At 48.7% G+C, this 20,198-nt stretch overlaps 3 protein-coding genes across 3 annotated transcripts; 2 read left to right on the top strand and 1 right to left on the bottom strand.

The window, feature by feature from the left end:
• The first annotated feature begins 93 nt into the window (after nt 1-93).
• On the top strand, nt 94-3,300 carry EI90DRAFT_2591293 (uncharacterized protein). Its single transcript, XM_039053280.1, has 3 exons — nt 94-269; nt 324-1,910; nt 1,958-3,300. Exons 1-3 carry the CDS (start codon nt 186-188, stop codon nt 3,179-3,181), a joined length of 2,895 nt encoding a protein of 964 aa, XP_038910497.1. The 5' UTR covers nt 94-185; the 3' UTR covers nt 3,182-3,300.
• Nucleotides 3,301-4,357: 1,057 nt separating this feature from the next.
• Nucleotides 4,358-7,264, top strand: EI90DRAFT_3131858 (uncharacterized protein; the record flags this gene model as incomplete). Its single annotated transcript, XM_039064428.1, has 7 exons — nt 4,358-4,698; nt 4,761-4,885; nt 4,935-5,149; nt 5,208-5,410; nt 5,462-5,491; nt 5,539-5,855; nt 5,907-7,264. The coding sequence occupies 7 exons, from the start codon at nt 4,358-4,360 to the stop codon at nt 7,262-7,264; spliced, it is 2,589 nt and encodes an 862-aa protein (XP_038910496.1).
• Nucleotides 7,265-14,474: 7,210 nt separating this feature from the next.
• Nucleotides 14,475-15,972, bottom strand: EI90DRAFT_3020426 (uncharacterized protein; the record flags this gene model as incomplete). Its single annotated transcript, XM_039057504.1, has 5 exons — nt 14,475-14,810; nt 14,861-14,956; nt 15,012-15,203; nt 15,252-15,503; nt 15,556-15,972. The coding sequence occupies 5 exons, from the start codon at nt 15,970-15,972 to the stop codon at nt 14,475-14,477; spliced, it is 1,293 nt and encodes a 430-aa protein (XP_038910495.1).
• Between the last annotated feature and the right edge of the window lie 4,226 nt (nt 15,973-20,198).

Genomic DNA, 20,198 nt, shown 5'->3' with positions numbered 1-20,198 from the left:
AATCCTATGATCCATCAGCAGAAGAGGCAAAGCCGTGGGTGGAGAGTATCACGAAGCTTGATGAGTAAGTTGTATTTATTTTTTGGTTGTCCCCGACACCGTTGCTTACATCAAGTCCTAGCGCGCTACGGAAGATCAAGTCCGACATCGATCGAAGACTGGAAAAAAAGAAACGCCCGGCTTTCATGAATGCATTATCCTATTTGAGAGACCCAGGAAGGATCGATGACCTAAAGAAAGATTTTGACAAAGCATTGACATCGTTTCAGGTAGGTTTTCTCACAGTATCGTTCCATAATCATTCTGATTTTCGGCCGATGCAGCTTAGGGCGAACCTAATAGGCGGCGCCAAATTAGCGGCCATAGAACATCGTCTACAGGATGACAAAATCTTGGATAGTCTTCGATTCCCTCATATCGCCCACGATGATTCGACTCAGGCATGCCTAGAAGGCACTAGGGTGGATCTCACCGAGCATATTATGACATGGTGCCGCAACACTGGGGAGAGTGAGAACCGGCTAATGCTACTGACAGCTGTGGCGGGTGCCGGAAAGACTTCGATTACACTCACGATAGCAGAACGGTGTACGAGTGAAGAGGACGTTACCCTGTTACTGCACTTCTTCTTTAAAGCTGGCGAACGGTCACGGCCCGATTCTCTATTCAGCGGCATAGCTCGGGCTTTAGCAGACCATGACCCGGTTTACCGCACTTCCATTATCTCTGCTCTGCGAAAAGACCCTTCCCTCTCAACGGCCCTACTCGCGAAGCAATTCGAGAATTTGGTGGCTTCGCCTCTCCGACATAAACCTCCATCTCCCGACCGTCCTATGGTGATCATCATTGATGCGTTAGATGAATGTGATAAAGAAGCGTTTGAGCCCCTTGCCGAGATTCTTAGGGAAGGGGTGCCTAGGCTACCATCTTCCATAAAATTCTTTATCACATCGAGACAATTTGATCTCGTGAATCGCTACCTCTCCCTTAATTGCCCTATCGATCGTCTCACTATTGATCTTTCGGATGGGGCAAATTTGAAGGACTGTACTACATACATACATTCCCAGCTGCAAGTGCTGAAGAAAGTACATCCGGATGTACGCCATAATCTTCAGGACGAGGATAAGAAAGTACAGGAAATCTCAGAACAAGCAAATGGCTTGTTTGTTTGGATCAGCACCATCTTTCGCTACATGAGGACAGCCAACAAGGATCCTATGAGGACGTTAGAGGGCCTGCTCGACACTGGTGCCAAACGATCAAAGGTCCCTGCTGAGGGAATGATGGATCGTTTGTATACAAGCATTCTGAAGAAGTGCGATTGGGAGGATGAAGAATTTGCATATGACTACCCAGTCGTGATGGGAGCAATCTTCGTTGCGCAGCAACCTCTATCTGTCGCAGCTTGGGACGCCATTTTGTCACCTTTCCTCAAATCTTCTGTTCAATATGTGTTGGCAGAACTCGCACCTCTCCTCTCAGTGGTTGGGAATCATCATGCTCCAGTTCGAATCTTACACCAATCCTTCCGTGACTTCATCGTCGATCGGATTGATCCCCGATCAATCAACCCCAGCTGCGGTCCAGTAAGTGTGCAGACAGAGAATGCCAAGGTTGCCCTGCGATGTACCGAGATTCTCATCCAGGATCTTTCCTCTGCAGAGGGCTTAGGACTGATTGAATATCTGTCCAAAAAAGACGAAATGCCGCGCATTCCTCGAGAGGAGTTATCCGAGCACTTTCATTATGCATGTCGCCATATTGTCCATCACCTCAGTAGAGTCCAGGAACCGGAGGAGGGGCTTGCTGTGTCAGTTGCCATATTCCTCAGTCAGGAAGCAACTCGCTGGGTGGAAGTCTGTGTGAGAATGGAGGGCTACATTAGTATCTCGTTACTACCTAAGTGGGTATGTGTTATCAATTGTAGTAATGAAACTATCTCATGATCTTCCAGTCCGCTGGTGGGCACCGGTCTAAGGATGCTGTCTGTGCACTGGCCAATGGGCTTGTCCAGCTTGTGGGGAATTTGGAATTCTTTTCAAGATTCCAGGAGGCTTATGAAGCAGCGAATGATTCCGTTATGCTCTGCCGTGACCTTGTTTCTTTGGATCCAGGGACCTACACCTCGGATTTGGCTGAGTCACTCAACAGTCTATATTGCACTCTTTCCAATCTTGGGCGGCACTTGGAGGCGCTCCCATTTGTTGAAGAAGGCGTCAAGCTCTACCACCAGCTAGTTGCCATTCACCCAGGATCATACACCCCAAATCTGGCCGGGTCACTCAACAATCTATATACCATTCTTTCCAATCTTGGACGGCACTCGGAGGCACTCCCATTCATTGAAGAGAGTGTCAAACTCTACCACCAGCTAGTTGTCGTTCACCCAAGATCATACACACCGGATTTGGCCATGTCACTCAGCAGCCTATGCAATGCTCTTTCCTATCTGGGACGGGACTCGGAGGCGCTCCCATTCATCGAAGAAAGTGTCAAACTCCGACGCCAGCTAGTTGCTGTTCACCCAGGATTATACACCCCAGATCTGGCCGCGTCACTCAATAATCTATATATCATTCTTTCCAATCTCAGACGGTACTCGAAGGCACTCCCATTCATTGAAGAAAGCGCCAAACTCTACCGGCAATTGGTTGCCGTTCATTCAGGATCATACACCCCAGATTTGGCTATGTCACTCAATAATCTACATATCGCTCTTTCTGATCTTGGACGGCACTCAGAGGCACTCCCATTCATCGAAGAAAGTGTCAAACTCCGGCGCCAGCTTGTTACCGTTCACCCAGGATCATACACCCCGGATTTGGCCATCTCACTCAGCAGCCTATGCAATGCTCTTTCCAATCTCGGACGGCACTCAGAGGCGCTCCCATTCATCGAAGAAAGTGTCAAACTCCGACGCCAGCTAGTTGCTGTTCACCCAGGATCATACACCCCAGGTTTGGCCACGTCACTCAACAATCTATATGCAACTCTTTCCAATCTCGGACGGCACTCGGAGGCACTCCTATCCATTGAAGAATGTGTTCAAATCCGGCGCCAGCTAGTTGTTGTTGACCCAGGAGCACATGCCCCAGGATTGGCTAAGTCACTCAACAATCTACGTTCCGCGCTCTCCGATCTCGGGCGTCATTCCGATGCACTAATGGTCCACGATTGAGTGGCCTAGGTTCTCTGGTCTTCTCCATTCCGCTTATCATTGCCATTTCCCATGGGCCACCCACACCACAACGCACATGCTGCAAGTGTGAAAGGGAGAACACTGACGACTCTATCCCAGTTTTTTTGTTAGAGACTATTGAAAATACTTCCACAAGGTTTGCTAGCTACTACGCCCATAACAGATCAGGGTCGTACCTTACGATTTTTTATATCGGGTGTTCATTTATTCGTCTAAACTATTTTGCCTGCCATTGATTGCTCATCGCCGAAGTACTGGTCCATATTTCTGCCATAGGTGATGACACCGAGGGTTCGATGGGCGATGAATGTTGGTGCAATACGAAGCCGACTAGTTGACATTGTCTGATGTATCGTGCTAGGGTTGTTCAAGTTGGGAACTTGAACCGTGTTGGGGATATTGACCTCCAATACGTAAGGGACAATGGACTTTGATTTGATGCTATTATCTTGACAAGCCGAATACAAGAGGGACGATTCGACGGGGGAAGTCCGAGGTTGTGTCAGGTGGCTATGTCCCGTTTGGGGGGAATGCATATGGTCGCGTGATATAGGAGTGATGGGGTATGAATGTGGTCAAACGGGGGTGGCACTGCCACCACCCACTACACCTGACCTCCGTAGACCTTGCGCAGATTACACTGTTTGGGTTATTGAGGGAAGCGGCCTGGGCCCCACTGTCTCTGCCGACACACACGATTCAGATCCAGGGACATTTCGTTCACATGCCGATTATTTACATTGAAACCCTGACCGTACTTACAATACAAATAGCGGCTCCGATCGCGGCCTGCTCGATGTTCCGGAGCGCCACTTAGAGCTCTTGCACACTGTGTTGGACCGGCGAACAAGTCAAACGGGGTGCTAAAGGGGAAATCGGCCTGTAGTTGGTTGCAGATGGGTGTAGATGTGCAACATTGAGGAAAGGGTCTGAATGTCCAATTTTCCATTTGAATTCTGTGTCTGCTACCTGATACAAGGTTGCAATGTAGACCATGGGTCGAATGGGGTAAAGGCTGGTGAAACGGCATAGATACAAATTCCTCTCTTCAGGCTTGTTGCTAGATCAAAATTGATAGTTCGGATGCAAATTTGAGGAAAATTTTCCGTTCCCCCCAAACCAAAAATCACTGGTAGAACAAGAAATCACCCCAGAATGCCTTCCCTCCCGCAGAACGCATCTTCAAATGCATTTGACTCATCAATTCTGACCCTTCAGGCCACTTTCTCCAGTGGCATGACCTTGTTGACTACGGCTTCCACTGCCAACAACTTCCTCAGAGCTACAGATGGCCCGTTCGCAGAGTTGAAAGAGCTTATTGCACAACATACTTCCATCGAAGACAGGCCACAATTCCAACCACTTGTCCCCCCCGATCAAATTGTGAAGGGGATTGTGCAGAAAATATGGGGTCATTCATCTATTGAGACAGTCGGAGATATTGGCGATATACTGGAGAAGGGACTCGTTACGGATGATTTGAGCCTCGAAGGTGCGTTGGTGTCTTTGTTGCTTACACCGTTTAGAAATACTCAAGGACCCCCTGCAGTTTTTTTAGAAGCTTGCATTGCCGGTTACGCACAGAAAAAGGGAAGTCCCCCCAAGAAGTCATGAAGAGGTTCCGTTTACACAATCCCACTGAAGCGGGCCAAACGGCTTGGCAAACATGGCTTAAGCTTCACCGTAAGTTAACCACATACTCGCAAGATATTAGGAACTAATCATTTCCTAGCTGGAATTGACAGTCAAGAAGCAGCATGCCTGCGTAAATTACAGCAACAGGATATCGATAGGAAGTACCCTGACCAGGCAGAAGAAGCAAAAGCGTTCTATGATAAAATTCTGATACATTGCGGGGACCTTGTTTTATCGAAGGACGAGAGGGAGGCTCAACCAAATGAAGGCCTTTATCTGTTGCAGAAAATAACGGGAAAATATGCTGCTCAGGTATAGTACAGAATCCAGTAACTATCGCAATCGATTGTACTGAAAAATTTGCTGATAGCTCGCTGCACTCAGCTCCATTCATCCTGTTGGGGTGGCGTTAGTGGGGTTCATAGCAGATGACAAGCTTGCCCCTCGGGATTCGACTATCGCATTTACGAGCTCACCAATGATTGCGGAAATGGTCAAAGCTATGGGCCTACCCCTCACAGAGGATAGTGCCTTAGCCATGAGGAACTTCTACGACGGGATAAAGGCATTCAGGTACAAGGTTTATGCAGGAAAGGCACAAATAACTTACTCATATCCTTCCAGCCCATATCAACCCGACGCCATTAAACAGAGGTATGAGCAATTTGTCTCCTAGCCCGCATTGGCTGAAATAGGCGCAGAACCTTTCTTCAACATCTTGGGGCGTTTACGAACCCCGATAAATCTACCAGCGAGGTGTTTGGTGCCTCAAGCCTCATGAAGACCGTCGTGATGCACATGAAGCAAAGTGTCCATTTCAGCGATGATCTGGACAGGTATTTGGGAAATGGAACGGGAAACACGGCCATCAAATCAGAGGTTGAGGGCGATGCGAACAACGTGGATTACCACACACCCGCATTAAAAAGGAAGGAAGGCCTCGCCTTTGCAGACGAGACCTACGGCTCGCATCCCCAACGCCGCACTGAGTGTGCTGGGCGGCTTAAAGCAATCATTCGTATGTCCTTTTGCCGTGCCGTCTGATTGCTCATCTGACATCTACTTGTAGTGGAGGCAACAGGGATAACTGAGCTTGGGCACAACTGGAGAGTCGCCAACATACTTTCATTCATGCTTGAGCATCGTCTCCGTTTTGTTGGTTGGCATCGTGGTGTCCCACGCTTGAACAAGTCACTACCGTGCGATTGGACCCCACACGAGTCTGCACGGTGTATAATGCAGCTCACTCACCAGGATCCGGAGCAGACGTTGAGGGTGGAACAAATGACAGATGGTGAGGAAAATGTCAATGAAACTTCAAAAAAAACACAGCTCACCGGTTTGGGCTTACCAGACGAGTACCTGACGCGTGAGGTGCTACACTATGCACCAGATGCGAAAGGGAATATTACGAAATACCTATTGCCTGAACACGAGACAAGGAGGGCAATTGCGAGGACAGCGGTCGTCCCCGCACGAACCCAAAAACGTAAGGACAGCACGCCAAACTCCCCAACTGTGGAGATGGAAGGAGATTCGGTTGGTGATAATCAAATATCATCCCCGTCTTCCAAGCGATGCAAGAAGTCCAAAGCCACTCGCGCACGCACCCTCACGAAGGCAAAACCTCCCCGTGTGACACCTGGGGGCCACAACCAAATGAAAGAAGCCGCGGTACCAGAGAACGAGGTGAAAGGTCCACAGGACGATGGCATCGTACCCGAGACACCACCTCGCAACTCACCTGAACCGGGCGGGTCTTCATCATCATCAGTAAAGTTAGAGGCAATAAACCTGACAACGTTCCCATCGGGTGTACGCTCAGGCTTCCAGCAAGGGCGTGGGCCGCAACTCCCTGATGACCCAGAAAACGACGTCTTCATGGAGCAAGCCGTTCCGGAATCACATACGCCAATGGTCATCCCTCCAATTAGGCTCATCCATCCAACACCGCATAGTACTCCCCTCAAAGTTCAACCAGTGTTGAAGATTAATGGAAGTACGCACCTCACTGTGAACGAAGGTCCAACGTCCCGGGCACCGTCGGAGGCACCGTCATCCGTATCAAGCCTAAGCGGTGAGCCTCCCACCTTTGACACCTTGTTCAGGTGTGCACGAAACTCAGTGTGGTGGGCTGCATCGAAAATGTTGCCGGCGGTTCGTTTGAAGGCGCTAATGGAAGAAAACGTTGAACTCCTAGTCAACATCGACATCATTGCCCTGCACGTTACCGAGAAGGAGCCACCTCCTGAAGTCTTAGATGTCGCTCAACACTGGAGAATGATTAGCGCCGTTGGAAACGAGCTTCGTGACAGGGGGGCTGATGTAGGAAAGGTTGCCAGGAGGGTGGTCCAACTGCTTGACGAGTTGGAAGTGAACGACGACGAGGATGTGATAGCTACGTGGATACAGATGTTGCCCAGTTGAGTGACCCAAACATCACAACCGATCATTGGAAGGATACGTAGGTATCTTAAAATGAAAATATTGCACGCGTCATTATTAAACCTATGGGCTGGGCACAAGTGCAAGGCGTAAGCTCAGCAAACGTAAAATACATCGGGAAGTTATATGCTACAAATTATTCTAGAGTATATACAAAGTGAACGGAAAACGGTCACAGACAGCTATTGCGTGATGCTCTCCGACTACTACTTGCCGCTTAACTCTTCTGGAGTCGGCTTGTTTGGGGGAGCAGGAGGGCTCTCTGCAACTTTGAGCGCAAAAAGACCAGTTTTTGGCTGCCAGCGAATGGACTCAAACTCTTCTTGAGGCGGGTTTCCTGATCTCTTCAACATCTCGGTTGATCGGAATTCGATGCCCTCGAAAAGCTGCCTCCCAGAATCGGCAATGAAACGGACAACACGAGGGTAAATAGAGTCTTCGGCAGGGTAGATCCGCTGGCGGAATGCGCGTTTGAAGCGGTGAAGGCGACAGAGAATGAGACAAAAATGAAGGAGGCCAAAGTACTCTTCTTCGCTTAACTCGAATGGCCTACGCAGGCATATTTTTTTTAACACTTCGCATTTGAAGGTCACCTCCACCATATTGAACGGCGTACGCCCTCGGCTGGTTGTCGTCGTCATAATCCGGAAGCGATTGTATTCGAAGAGATCCTGTGAATACATGCGCGTCCATAGCTCTGTTGCTTCGGATGGTAATGTGTCGGGGCCCTGAGGGATGAGCGGGGCTGGTGCGTGATCCAGTAGGGTTTTGATTGTAGTTTTGTCAAATCCATGAGAAAAGACTTCACCAGTATATCCAAGCTCATAGACGCCAATGTACCCGCTTGGGGTATAATCCTGCATATTGATATCTCTGAGAAGGGCGTCAGGGAATCTTGCTTGGAGGTACCGCTTAAGGCTTTGGGCTTCCTCCTGTGTCTTGCAGAGTAGGTTAAGACAGTGCATCGAACCGTCCCACCTGTCCACTTTCTGATTCACCGTGCGGTCACGCACTTCTCGGTAGGCAAGAACGCCCCGCTGCTTGACCGCTTCCAAGTCATGACGTAGCTCCAGCGTAGGGCCTGACAGGCGTATGGATATGCCTAGCCATGTGTCAGTGGCGGTAACAGAGCCGGCCTCGGACAACGAAATAGCACTGGACGTGCCAGTAAAGGGTACGGACTGATTCGACAACGGAAGGGGATGTTGAGGTTGGTAGTACGAGAAAGGGATTTTGATAAACGCCGCCATCAGTGGAGCATGCGCACCGATGGGGAATGGTACTCTCATTTTCTTCCATTTGGCCCCTTCCAAGGCCGCGCTCAAATGCAGGCCCTCCTCGTATTTTAAATCCAGCCAGACTCCTTGAAGCACACCCTTCATTAAGGTAGAGAGGTTTTTGAACGGAGTAGGATCCCCCTCAGGGGCAAGCGCTTTCAGACATTGTTCCATGGCAAAGCGCTGAGTAGGGGGATCATCTTGTGGAGCTGCGAGCAGGAATTGCTGTGGGCGGGAACATGTAACGGTTTCCGTAACAACAAAGTCGAATCCCACAGTGATATCCCCCTTCATGATGCCGTTCGAAGCCTTGGCCTGAGCACGGCTCCGTATCTCCTGTTGAAGGGCATGTTCTGCTGCATGATCATGCAACGGTGAACATGATCGACAGACTGCAAAGCGTTTTTCACCATATTCCACCCTCCAATGAGGAACTCCCCACCGTTCCAGAGTGAGGGCAAAAGCCTGAGCAGAAGCACTGAGGGTGGAGTCGTGGACCTCGGTGTGAGTGCCGTCCGAGCCGTCGAAGATGGTCCCAATGGCTAATTTTTGAATTGGCCACGTCGGAAGTTCCATACCACCCAGTATGGCGCATGCATCGAGGGAAACGAGGAGGCAATAACGAAGATAGCCTCGTAGCTCTCCAATCCGACGTTCGATCTCACCAACCGTTTCATGGTGATAGTTCTCGGACTCCGCAATCATCCGGGATTGAAGCAGCTTCTCAAGGTAGACATCCGATTCATGCTTGAGTATCGCCATAGTTTCACGATGTGAAGGGAGGATTTCTGCGCGGCAGAGATGAGAAACGGTAGTCCGAACGTGGCGAAGAAGTTGTTTCAGCAACGAGTTCGTGCCTATAATCCGCTCCCTCCACTCAGACGTTGGGAGCCAATTCAAACCGTCAGGGGAACGTTGCAAGTCAATATTAAGAATAGGCGACGGGATATAATGAAAAGGGGAATGGCATTCGATAAGCGGGAGGTGCAGGCGGAGCGGGTCGAAGCTGACTGGTCTCCGACAAAAGTCCACAAACTCGCGATATCTTTGAGAGGTGTTAAGGACACTTGTCCTCGTTGAAGGGGTGGCGTTCACCCATGAGGCGTACGATCCATCGTAGGAGCACATAGCATGGGTGTTCACCGCCATGATACGAATCGGCGTCTGACGGTAAGCGCGCTTCACGTGCCACCTAGGACATCCTTTATGTATTAGACTGGGAATGAGGCGATAGCGATCAGCTTACGGGATAATTCTGTTCTCCAATTTTCAACGTGGGCCACAGCCTCGGGGTGGGGGAAAGTGGCTGAACGGGTCGAAGAGGCGCACCTGGCGAAAACATCACACTGTGTGAGAATAACAATTAAAACATTCCTAGACATACTATGCATACCTCGAATAACCATAGCATCTCTTAGCAAGGACGTTGTTCCTCCGTCCTGCGCCATGATCTGTTCAACTGAGATGAAGCGTGCGATATCTGGTGGTGGCGCCCTTAGTCTTGGCGGTGGATCGTAGGAGGAGGGCAGGGGGAGTGGACGATGGGGCGGGGATTCTGGACGGTACTGCGAGATGGGGACTGGGGTATGGGCCGATGGGATTTGGGCTTCGCTGAACCGAACGTCTTCCATGGATGGAGGAGGGTGACGACGTTCTGGGTCATACGGAGGTGCTGGCGGCTCCGCGGAGGATGGCAAGGGAAGTGAACGAGAAGGCTGGAATTCTGGTCGGTATTGGGGAATGGGAACGGAAGCTTGGGCCGATGGCATTCGGGCTTCGTGGAATCGACCTTCCACGGCTGGAGGCGGGGCGTGGTGGCGTGGTGGAGCGTATGGAGGCTTTTCAGGCCCATGGCGATGGCGTGCAAAGGTTCCGGATCCTGAACGGTGCGTGAAACGGGAAGAAGGACGAGAGACTTCGTGGGGCGAAGGCGATCTGGAAGACACCAGACGTGGACGCCGGGAGCTTCGATGAAGTGGACGCTGCTCACCCTCTCGCACCTCAGAGCGATGGTACGAATCTGGTGGGAGACCAGGCGATCCTCTTCTTCGTGCAGGTGAGCGCTGGTGAGGGGAACGGCTTCGTCGACGCCACTGGTGAACGGAGCTTGGCCTCTGAGGGGGGACCTGTGGACGCGGCGAACGCCCCCTAGGCCTTCCACCGTGCTGGGAGCGGAGGCGAGAGGTGCGTGACGTTGATAGTACAGGAGAATTATCCCTTTCTGAGGCTGACGCAGAAGGCTCCTCTTCATCCCAGTCGTTCTCGCTAAGGAACTCTTCTGGATCGGATGAAACACCATCATCATCCTCCGGGCGGCGGAACGGATGACCATGGAATCTCAGCAGGATATGTCCATCCTGTGTCAAAGTGTACAGAGAAAAGAACCGAACCGCCCCAGGAGGGTACGTTGGTCCGGCGGGCCTGTAACGGTTGCGATAACGGGTATCGTCGAATATTGAGGCCATCTCATGCAATATGCCGAGCGATCCTGATGCTGCATAATCGATATTCTCTATGTAGTGCTGCACGCAGATGCATTCCACAATACCCTGGTCATTGTCCATTGTCGCCTTCCTCATAGACTTCGTCCACTCGGATGGGTCAAGCCTCTTGAGGAAGACTTCTCCGAAAGTCTTTCCTACAGTCCAGCTGGCTTTACCATCAGGGTATGCGAAGGGAATAGGCTCGGGCGATGGTATAGGCGGCGGCATAGGATGAACAAAACACCGCAAATACCGTCGCACTCCATGGGGAAATTGGTTATATTCTGGAGGAAGGAGTGCGGAGTCGTTTTGTATACATGAATTAATCGCGTTTTGAAGCCATGGTCGGGGAATGAGGATTAAGGATGGAAGGACGTATACATCAAACACAGCATGGTAGTAATGCGTCGAGTACGATGGATCCAGTTTACATCTCTGAAACGTTCCATCCAGTGAATGATCCACAACAGGACTAATCACCTCCTCCACCTTCGCAATTCGTTCCGCGCCTGAAAGAAAGCGACCGGGACGCAGTGGGCCGTCCTGTGTGGGTGGCCCAAGTGCACGAATATAGAATACACCCTGATGGTTTACTTTCCAGCCTTGGTGAGCGCGCTCAGCATTGGGAACAGGGATAGGCGATGTCACAACAGCTTCAGAACTCATGTTCGCGAATGCAAATGCAGTGCAAGCTGGAGGAAAGTGGCTTCGTGGAGGAAGGGAGTAAGATGGCAGTTGGAAGATCAGCCGTGTGTAAAGCCAGGTGTGGCCTGGTATCGGGCTTCGAGCTAGGGTGCTGGGCGAAAAGGTGCAAAGGCGACAAACACAGAGATATCTATCGTACCCTGGTACAGCAGCGTGTAAGCACTCCGCACGACCTGAGTAGTTGGAGACGTGTCGAAAGCCGGGCGTGGCCTACCGGTGGGCTTTGCCCTGGGATGCCGAGCGAAGGGAAGTCAAAGCGATACCGCAGTGGAAAGATCTCTCGCACCCTGGTACAGCAGTGTGTAAACACCCCGCACGACCTGAGTGATTAGAGTGGGCAGGGGCATCTGATGTCTCTGTAATAGCAGCGAGTCGCTAGAACACTCTGCTTTCCAGAAACACCAAACGCCGCTAAGCTGCGGCTCCTCTGTTTCGAACGGGAACTGTAGAATATATTAAGTGAGGTTGTTACTTACTTGACGATGCGGCTATACGTCTGGGACCTGACTGAGAGAAAAGATGTGACACTGGCCACGGTGGCGGAGCCACAAGGTGAGGAAGCAAGATGGGGAGAGGTGGAGCGGGTGAACGAAACCACTGGCTCGTGACCTCTATTGAGTTAATCGTGACAATATTGTCATGGACAATCAAGGGGGATGCCACCCACCTCTTCTGATGGTTCTTTAATAGTGTATTATAGAACAGATGTGCACTAATATTTAACGGCGGGGCTCAGAGGCGATATGCATATTCAAAAAGATAAACAGTGTTGAAAACGGTGTTTGATCTTGCAGGCTCGTGACTTCAATTGGCGTGTGAAGTTGTCATAATAATTCTGAAGCTGTCATGAATAATTCTGAAGCTGTCGTGAATACTCATGAGGTGCTACCTGCCTCTTCTGATGACTCTTTAACCGCTGATATAATGTATTATAGGACGGAAGCACCGTATCAGCTGGTGTTGTGGAGAAACGGGGTCGCGGACGCCCCCGATTGTACACAACAGCTGATGAGCGCCGGGCAGCTAATACACTGAAACAACGCAATCGTCGTGGAAGACTCAAAGCGTAGGAGACAATCGTGAATGTCAGAAATAGATTGTAGGCTAACATGACGTTGAATAAGAGAGATCGGGCTTGTATCGGAACCCCTGAATGCCGCAACCAAGGTATCCCCTACTCATTCAACGGGAACTCACAAACCTGAGCGGTAAGACGCCTCGCTAATAGGCAAGGCTGAATACTAAGGAATACTAAGGCAGGCCAAACCAGCACTACATCCGGTACCGCGAATGGCGCATTCAGGCACACTAGAAATGGATGACAAATTCTCAGCTATGGAACGTTGGCCTGCCATCGGAGAGAACCCGAAGTGCCCCCACTGCGGCGTCAATGTCGACGAGTATGCATGGCTCGCATCGAGATGCATGGAGCTGGAGGACGATGTTCAGAGACTTCGCAGAGACTTCGAACAGAGATCTCAACGGGCGCCTTAGTTTAGTTTACTTATCCAGAAGTTACTGCCCAGGTTCCGGGTGTTTGTTGGGGGGAGCTGAAAATACATTATGTTGACACGTTTTAGCCATTATACATCATGTGTGCAAACGGACAGAGCATGGGCCCGGACGTACAACGATAAAAAGAAAGGAAAAACTAACAAGAGGAGATAGGGGAGGGCGGTAGCGCCGATACAGAAGATGTGAAAGCCCAGGTTAGAAAGAGAAGAACCCACTTGTAGATGACAAAAAGGAAGGGCGGTCACAGCACAAACTCATTCGGGGCCCAACTTGCCGAAACCCACCGAAGATAGCATCTTCACCATTGGCAAGAATGAATGACTTACTGTATCACATGGTGAAAGGCGAGGTAGGAGAGAAGCAAGCCAACAAAAGAACAACACGCTCTGAGGAAACACGGGAAAAACTAAAAGGTACAAGATGTAAGTTAGCATAATGAACATAAAGAGAGAAGTTAAGCCGAAACGTACGGGAGACGCGGGGAGATCGCTGCGACGGGGTTTACAAAGTAGGAAGTTCACCCATTACACGCTTGGTGATGCGAAATGGTCCAGCTAGAGGTTACGGGCTTATATGACGGATGTCACTGCACCTCGTGCAGACGTCGAACGCCCCAGCTCACTGTTCATGAAACCAGATGGCACACCGTTCGAAATTTTGAGCGTTTTGCAGTGAGGATGGTTATGAAGTGTGGTTTCGGGCCAATCTGGATTTTGAGCATGTGGACCGCTCAAAAGCTCCGGAAGGGACGATGTCCTACAGGTGTACACATGTCCGTTTCATGCAGTGTTGCAGGAACGAGAGCGGCAAGAAGTCCCCCAATACAGGCAACCTTCTGAATAACTTCACTTGAACGAGCATAGTACCATGTAGCACCACCAAATTTATACTCGCCTACCACTTCCTGCAGTTCAAGTCACCAAAAGATGATTCGGATGGATTGTCTTCCACTTCGCCTGCCTCGACGTGCTTGTGGAGTACTGGAATGTATGTCCGCTTAATTGGGAATGCGAGCTGTTTTCGTACCGATTACAACTGACAGTTCTTCAAAATGACGGAACATAAGCCAAGGAGGTTAAGAGTGCCTCCTGGCGTCCCATGTCATCGTTTCCAGGTTGCTGCTACCTGGCATCGGCCTAGAATGCTTGACTCTTGACTGGTGCATCAAGTATCTTATTAGGAGAGGCTCAACACCGGCATACATAAACTCCGCTAGTCAGTTAAATCTATTTTTTCCTGTTCATTATCTAACACTAAAGGAACGTCCGTATGATCAATTCCAAGCTGGGCATAATCAACGGGAAAGTTTGCGGCCACTTTAGCGGCTCGGCACCGCAGTTCGCAAATAAGGTCAGGATTTAGGGTTCTCCAGGTAGGCTGCCAGCTCGGTGTTAACAGAGGAATAGAAAGGATTTGGTGTTTCACCCTATCCCGAAAATCATCGATGTTCGTGTCTTTCGGTGCAGCATCGAGCCCGATGTGTACAGCTTGAATGTCAGCCATGGTCCAAACCCCACAATCATACCCGTTCCATTGGCGCTGTTCCATCTAGGACTTGTAATGTATATGATGTTCATACAGCAAGATGGCACACCTACAGTGATTACTCTGGTGGACCAATTGGACCAGTTGTATCCATGCTCATCATCAGGGTGAATGAACAACCAGATGGCATTAACTAGGCCTCGAAGTATCTGAAGAAAGCGGTAACATTAAGACTGGAATGTGGGCTAGAATTAGGAAACGCACTGTAAACACCCACTGTGGACCATGGCGATTGATATGGGCGCTTTGTTGTAGAGGTATGCTGTCAAGATAGCGCAGCTCTCGTTGTTCGAAGTTGACAACACCGAGCAGCCAGTGACCACGCCTCCTTGAGTAACACGGAATCGTCCAACTGGTTGCATCGAAAAGATCGGTTCGGACTTTCTTTGTCGCTCGCTAAAATATTGGTCAGTATACAGATTCCATCGGTGTATTCCCACATACATCCAACAGGCGAACTGCCATACAATGTCTCATTCCTTCACACTGGGTAGGAAACATAATCACACGGGGACGAGTGGTCTTGAGTATGTCCCGCAGCTTTTCGTCTGTAAGGTCTTTCAGCATCTCAACATAGGCATCGATTATTGCTCCGTGTATCAGCCGCCGGCGATTGACTGTTGGTAGTGCATCAGAGAAGATCGCAATATGTTTGTAATATCTTGCTTTGTCTCTGGTCTTGCTGTCGTTCACTATCTAATGAGACATCAGTGGCGTCAGTCACAGGGGAACTTGGAAACATTCTTACTTTTTCAGTCTCTTGAGGTAAATGCAACTCCGTTATTTCCTTCCAGATTTTTGTTGGCTTTTGTTGTTGGGTAGACTGGGTGGGTGAGTGGATGGCATCGAAGATTGTTCTAATTGGAGGAAGGCTTTGGGGACGAGGGTTCTCATTCCAGAACCTCTCCTCAATATCCTCGTCACAGCTGGGACTATCCACATCTCCGAACCCACTAGGAGGGACCAAGTCGGTAAGAGGCTCAGCATGTGTTTCGACATTGTCTGTGGGGTCCATTGTCTCATCTGGCCATGTCTCAGGTTCGCTATCTGGAAGGTTTACCGGCATCTCAGGGCCGAGAGTATCGCCTGGGCCACTGCCACTGTCGGTAGACAGGTAGGGCTCAACATGCTCATCGTCATCAGCTACACCCAGCTCTGGGCTCATCCTGATAAGTCCATCGAGTGCGCTTAGCTCGTTTCTAACTTGAGAATCATCTTCGGGGTCTATGCCGTTGGTTCCTGAGGCCAGAGTGGCAGAACCGGGGGGGGGAAGGCGGAAAGAAGAATACTCCGCGGTACTCGGTGCAGCTTGGGAGTCTGGACGTTTTAGGTTTGCTAGCAGATAGTGCGGCGATGCACGCCATAGATTGACATGAGGAAACGGTCCGTTCACGATCGTATCACAGCATTTGAGTAACGACTTTAGGCGGAGTTGCCATCGATATTTAAACAGGGCTGGGATCGAGGACAAATCAGCGCATTGGTAATGTGGAATTTGTAGGACATACGATGAATATCGTCCGTGATCCGAATCAACAAGTCTACCGATTGGACAATCCAGGTGCGCTGAAGGAGAGAACGAAGGAAGGTCAGTTGGGAGGTTCAAACGAGACCACCACCAAGCTGTTCCCTGGTTCTTTAGTTAGGATGGGGAAGTGTACTAGTGTTGTTTATTGTAAATATAGTACCAATCCGAGTGTTTTGGCTAATTCTATTTTTATGGGTTAGTTTTAAAGTTCCTGGGAATTGACTTACAGATAAACCGAGCCCTGCGGAGCTGTTTCTTTATTGAAATTTATTAATTTGTCTAGGTGTAATTTTGTGTAGCGTTGTTTAATTTGGATTTAAACTTGAATTTAATCTTCTACTTGGTGAAGTTTCAAAGATTCTATTCAGTTAATGAATTTGGATGGTGTCTGGAGTGTCCCTTGAGTTCGTTCTATTTTTGTCTTATTTTATTGCTTGTTTTAACAGTAGCAAAATAACTGTTTTGTGTTTACACTTTGAAATCTGGAGTGTTAACCAGCTCTCCTGTTGAAATATCTACTTAATATTTCTCTCCTTAATTGCTGCCTTTTACTACAGTGGCAATCTTAACTGTATATCACTTTTTCGCACTGGAGTGACAACCAGAAATGCTTGAGAAAAATAATACTCTATTTTCTTACTTCTCTAAGGGGGGCGAAAGGTCGCAGAAAGGGTCTCCCTTTTATACTCCTTGGGTCGCCTTCCTTTTTCACGCTCTACCTTCTATTTACAGGATTTATTTACAGTGTATTTTTCTCAAACTGAATAAAAAGTGAAATTTTCACGCTATAGTTCCGCTGCGCTTTGCTGCGCTGAACTGCGGTCTACTGCGGTCTACTGCGGTCAGACTGCACCTGGAATCCTTATTGTCCTTCCTCGCCTAAGCTATTTTAATGGTTAATTAGAATTTGTCTGCGCCGCATTTGCCGCAGTTCCCTATTTCAAATTCCCCGTATTTCCCATTAAGTTCGCTATGACTCGGTCATACTGAATTCAAACCTCGCATTACTATGCGTGCGACTGTGCTGAGACCTTCAGCTGATTTATTCCAATTTTATTTAGTGACATTTTAGTTAAAATGAGACTGAAATGATAAATGAGTGAATTATTCAGGTTTAAAACTGAAAGAAAAAGTTGCTAGTAATCAAGAATTACTCAAACGAATGTGTTATAGCTCTCTACTTCATTAGAACATCGTTCCCTAAAATTCCCGCCATGGTCCGTCGTAGTTTAGTAGTTTTCGTGAATTTCGTTCATATTCCCTGATTCCCTTTTGTATTATCACATCCTAATCCTCCATATGTATTGTTCGTTGTTATAGTAGGTCGTCCTCGAAGATATCATATTTTTATGTATTTTATTTAGGGCTCTAGACCTCTTGAAGCTGTCTTCCCGCGTGTTTTCAGGTTTCTAACTTCATGTCCTTGTATCTCATTCATTTCTGGATGTTTTCTCACGTTCTTGGTATCATAAATTTCCATTTATTCCCACCTTTCCAATGGTACTAAGGTTGTGTCCTATTTCCCTGTATTCGTTGAGTTAGCAAAGTTTCGCGCGCACATTCGGTAATCACGTGCGTCGTTCCCATAGTTGTTCGTATGCGGGAGCCGTTTTCGTTTAGTTGTTCGGATTTATGATATGCGCGGGTGTTTATTTCTTTCATATGGGCTTCTGTGATTTATTTCAGATTTTTCCCTCATGATCTAAGGTTGTTTTGCACCTTTCGTGCTTTGTTTTGACCGGGCTCTTCCTTATTTGGACGGAAATTGGTCTTCGCGATCTGCCGAAGTGCGGATCTCGGTTCCGACGGCCGGTTCCCTGCGCATCGCCACCCTCACGTGTCATTACACATGATGCGGATTCCTATATTCCCGTCATGGGTATAACTTCACAACGGCTGGACCGTTTGGGCTGAGAATTTGCATAACTATAGTTTCCTATTTTTCATATTTTCCGTGTAAATTTCGTTGTATGTTTTAATTATGGATCCTACGCAATCATCGTCTTGTCCCTGAGCTCGGACTTTTGATGTCGCTATTCCCGTTATTGGATTTCTCATTAACGCATGATCCTTTTATTATGGAAATTTGGGAGGATTAAGAGTAGATCCTTTCCTTTCTAATGGGCTATCAAGCTTGTCTCGGTCGTTACTAGTTAATCTTCGCGCTTGCTTTTTAGACATTGTCCTCGTTTTGCAGGAGTTTTAGTCATATCTCCGTCGTTTATGGGTAGTTTCCCCTATAATTACTCTCATTGGTTCCGTTTGGGTGACATCTACATTTCCTATTATAAACACGCCTTTGACTTTTGCATTAGTTCCTGAGGAATCTTTGTTCCGTGGTACTTCCATCCTTGCTATGTGTGCGGACGTGGGAAAGTAGTTTCCGTGGAGGTTCTCTGATTATTTTTATAGTCAAATCTTGGTCGATTGTCCTAATTCTTGGTTTAATATTTGCTATAAATTCCCCCGAGAATTCCGTCTCGTTGATGGTAAGCTTGAAGTATTTTTGTTATTTTTCTTTCTTTCGATTTATCGTGTATAGTCGTAATAATTCGTAAAAATTCGTAAAATTCGTAAAAATTCAGGTCCTTCTATGTTCTCATATCTACTTGTCGTATGAGGTTTTGTGATTTATCTGGCATATTTTCATAATGGGTTTCCATAGTGTGGCCGTTATTTCTCCTACAGCGCGCGTTAAGTTCCTCTTGAGCGAGCCTAAGCTTTTCCTCCTCAATACGAGCGAGCGATAGCACCGCTACTATGCCATGGCGAACCTGTTGGTCGACGATAAAAGCTGGTGGTTTCTCATCCAAGTTCCAGTTGGAATCCCACAGGCTCTCCCACATCTTTGTCCACTGTTCATCACTGGGATCCATGTTAAGCAGCTCCTTGACATTCATTTTGGCGTGTTTCAAAGAGTCCGGGAGCCAGGATGGCCTAACAGAACGCTCGAGGCAGTCGACAAGCTCGTTATATTGCGCAACATGGGCGGAAATAATACGGGCACGGTCGTTTGCGCTATTGAACACTGAGACCATTTTCGAATATCCTCAAAGTACCGGATGAATTTTCGAGCACATCAGAATTCGCCTCAAATGGGGTATGCTTACCGACTTTTGTAACCAGCCGTCCTCCACGCCGTTGTGAGCTCCGAATAGGGTTAATCTCGTCCTGGTACTTGGCTAAGCGGATAAGGATGGCATGTTTGCGGAATCGGGCCAGAATGTACTTCTCCATGTAGTCCCTTTCTGTGCTAGACGGATTTTGCGGAAGTTTCAAATCGGACAGGCCAATTTGAGCTGTCAGATCACGTAGGCATTCTTGAGATTTATCATGCAACGATCGTACACGCTGAGCGGCTTGGAAATGCTCCGTGAGGTCGATAGGACTATGGGACAGTGTTCGTGCCAAGCTGATTCGGTCCAGCTCCTTCTTTACGGCGTCCAATGCGTCCGAATGTGCCTGGGCTGATCGTTCGGCTTCCAAAAGTTTGGTGAACTTTTTCATTCCGGCTTGATCATTGTCTAGGGCATAACAGCATAAGTCAACGCCGAACATGAGATCGGGAATGGGCATACAGGCTCGAACGGAGAGCTGCAAAGACTTTTGCTCTTCCCACTGGGATTGAAGGAAAGGAGTTGTGAATCCCCTCTTACTCTTCAAATCTTGCAGGAGGTCGGTTAGAAGCGCCTCCTCATGAACAATGGCGGCCAATTTGGACCTAGCCAATGAAGCAAGGCGGTCTCGGCCACGGCACACGATCATCTTGATTTTGTTGTCGATAGTTGTGATTCGTTTTGCCGGCTATAGTTTTGGGACAACATTGCATAAGAGAGGGTTGTCGACCGAACAGTGTTGGGACT

This window comes from Cantharellus anzutake (assembly GCF_015039405.1).
Source record: "Cantharellus anzutake strain C23 chromosome Unknown EI90scaffold_81, whole genome shotgun sequence".
Lineage (NCBI taxonomy): Eukaryota > Fungi > Basidiomycota > Agaricomycetes > Cantharellales > Hydnaceae > Cantharellus > Cantharellus anzutake.
This window is presented reverse-complemented; position numbering and strand designations above follow the sequence as displayed.

Coding starts and splice junctions, on each gene's coding strand:
- EI90DRAFT_2591293 (XM_039053280.1), top strand. CDS start 186: ATGAATGCATTATCCTATTTGAGAGACCCAGGAAGGATCGATGACCTA. Junction 270..323: donor AAGCATTGACATCGTTTCAG/GTAGGTTTTCTC, acceptor CGGCCGATGCAG/CTTAGGGCGAACCTAATAGG. Junction 1,911..1,957: donor TCTCGTTACTACCTAAGTGG/GTATGTGTTATC, acceptor ATGATCTTCCAG/TCCGCTGGTGGGCACCGGTC.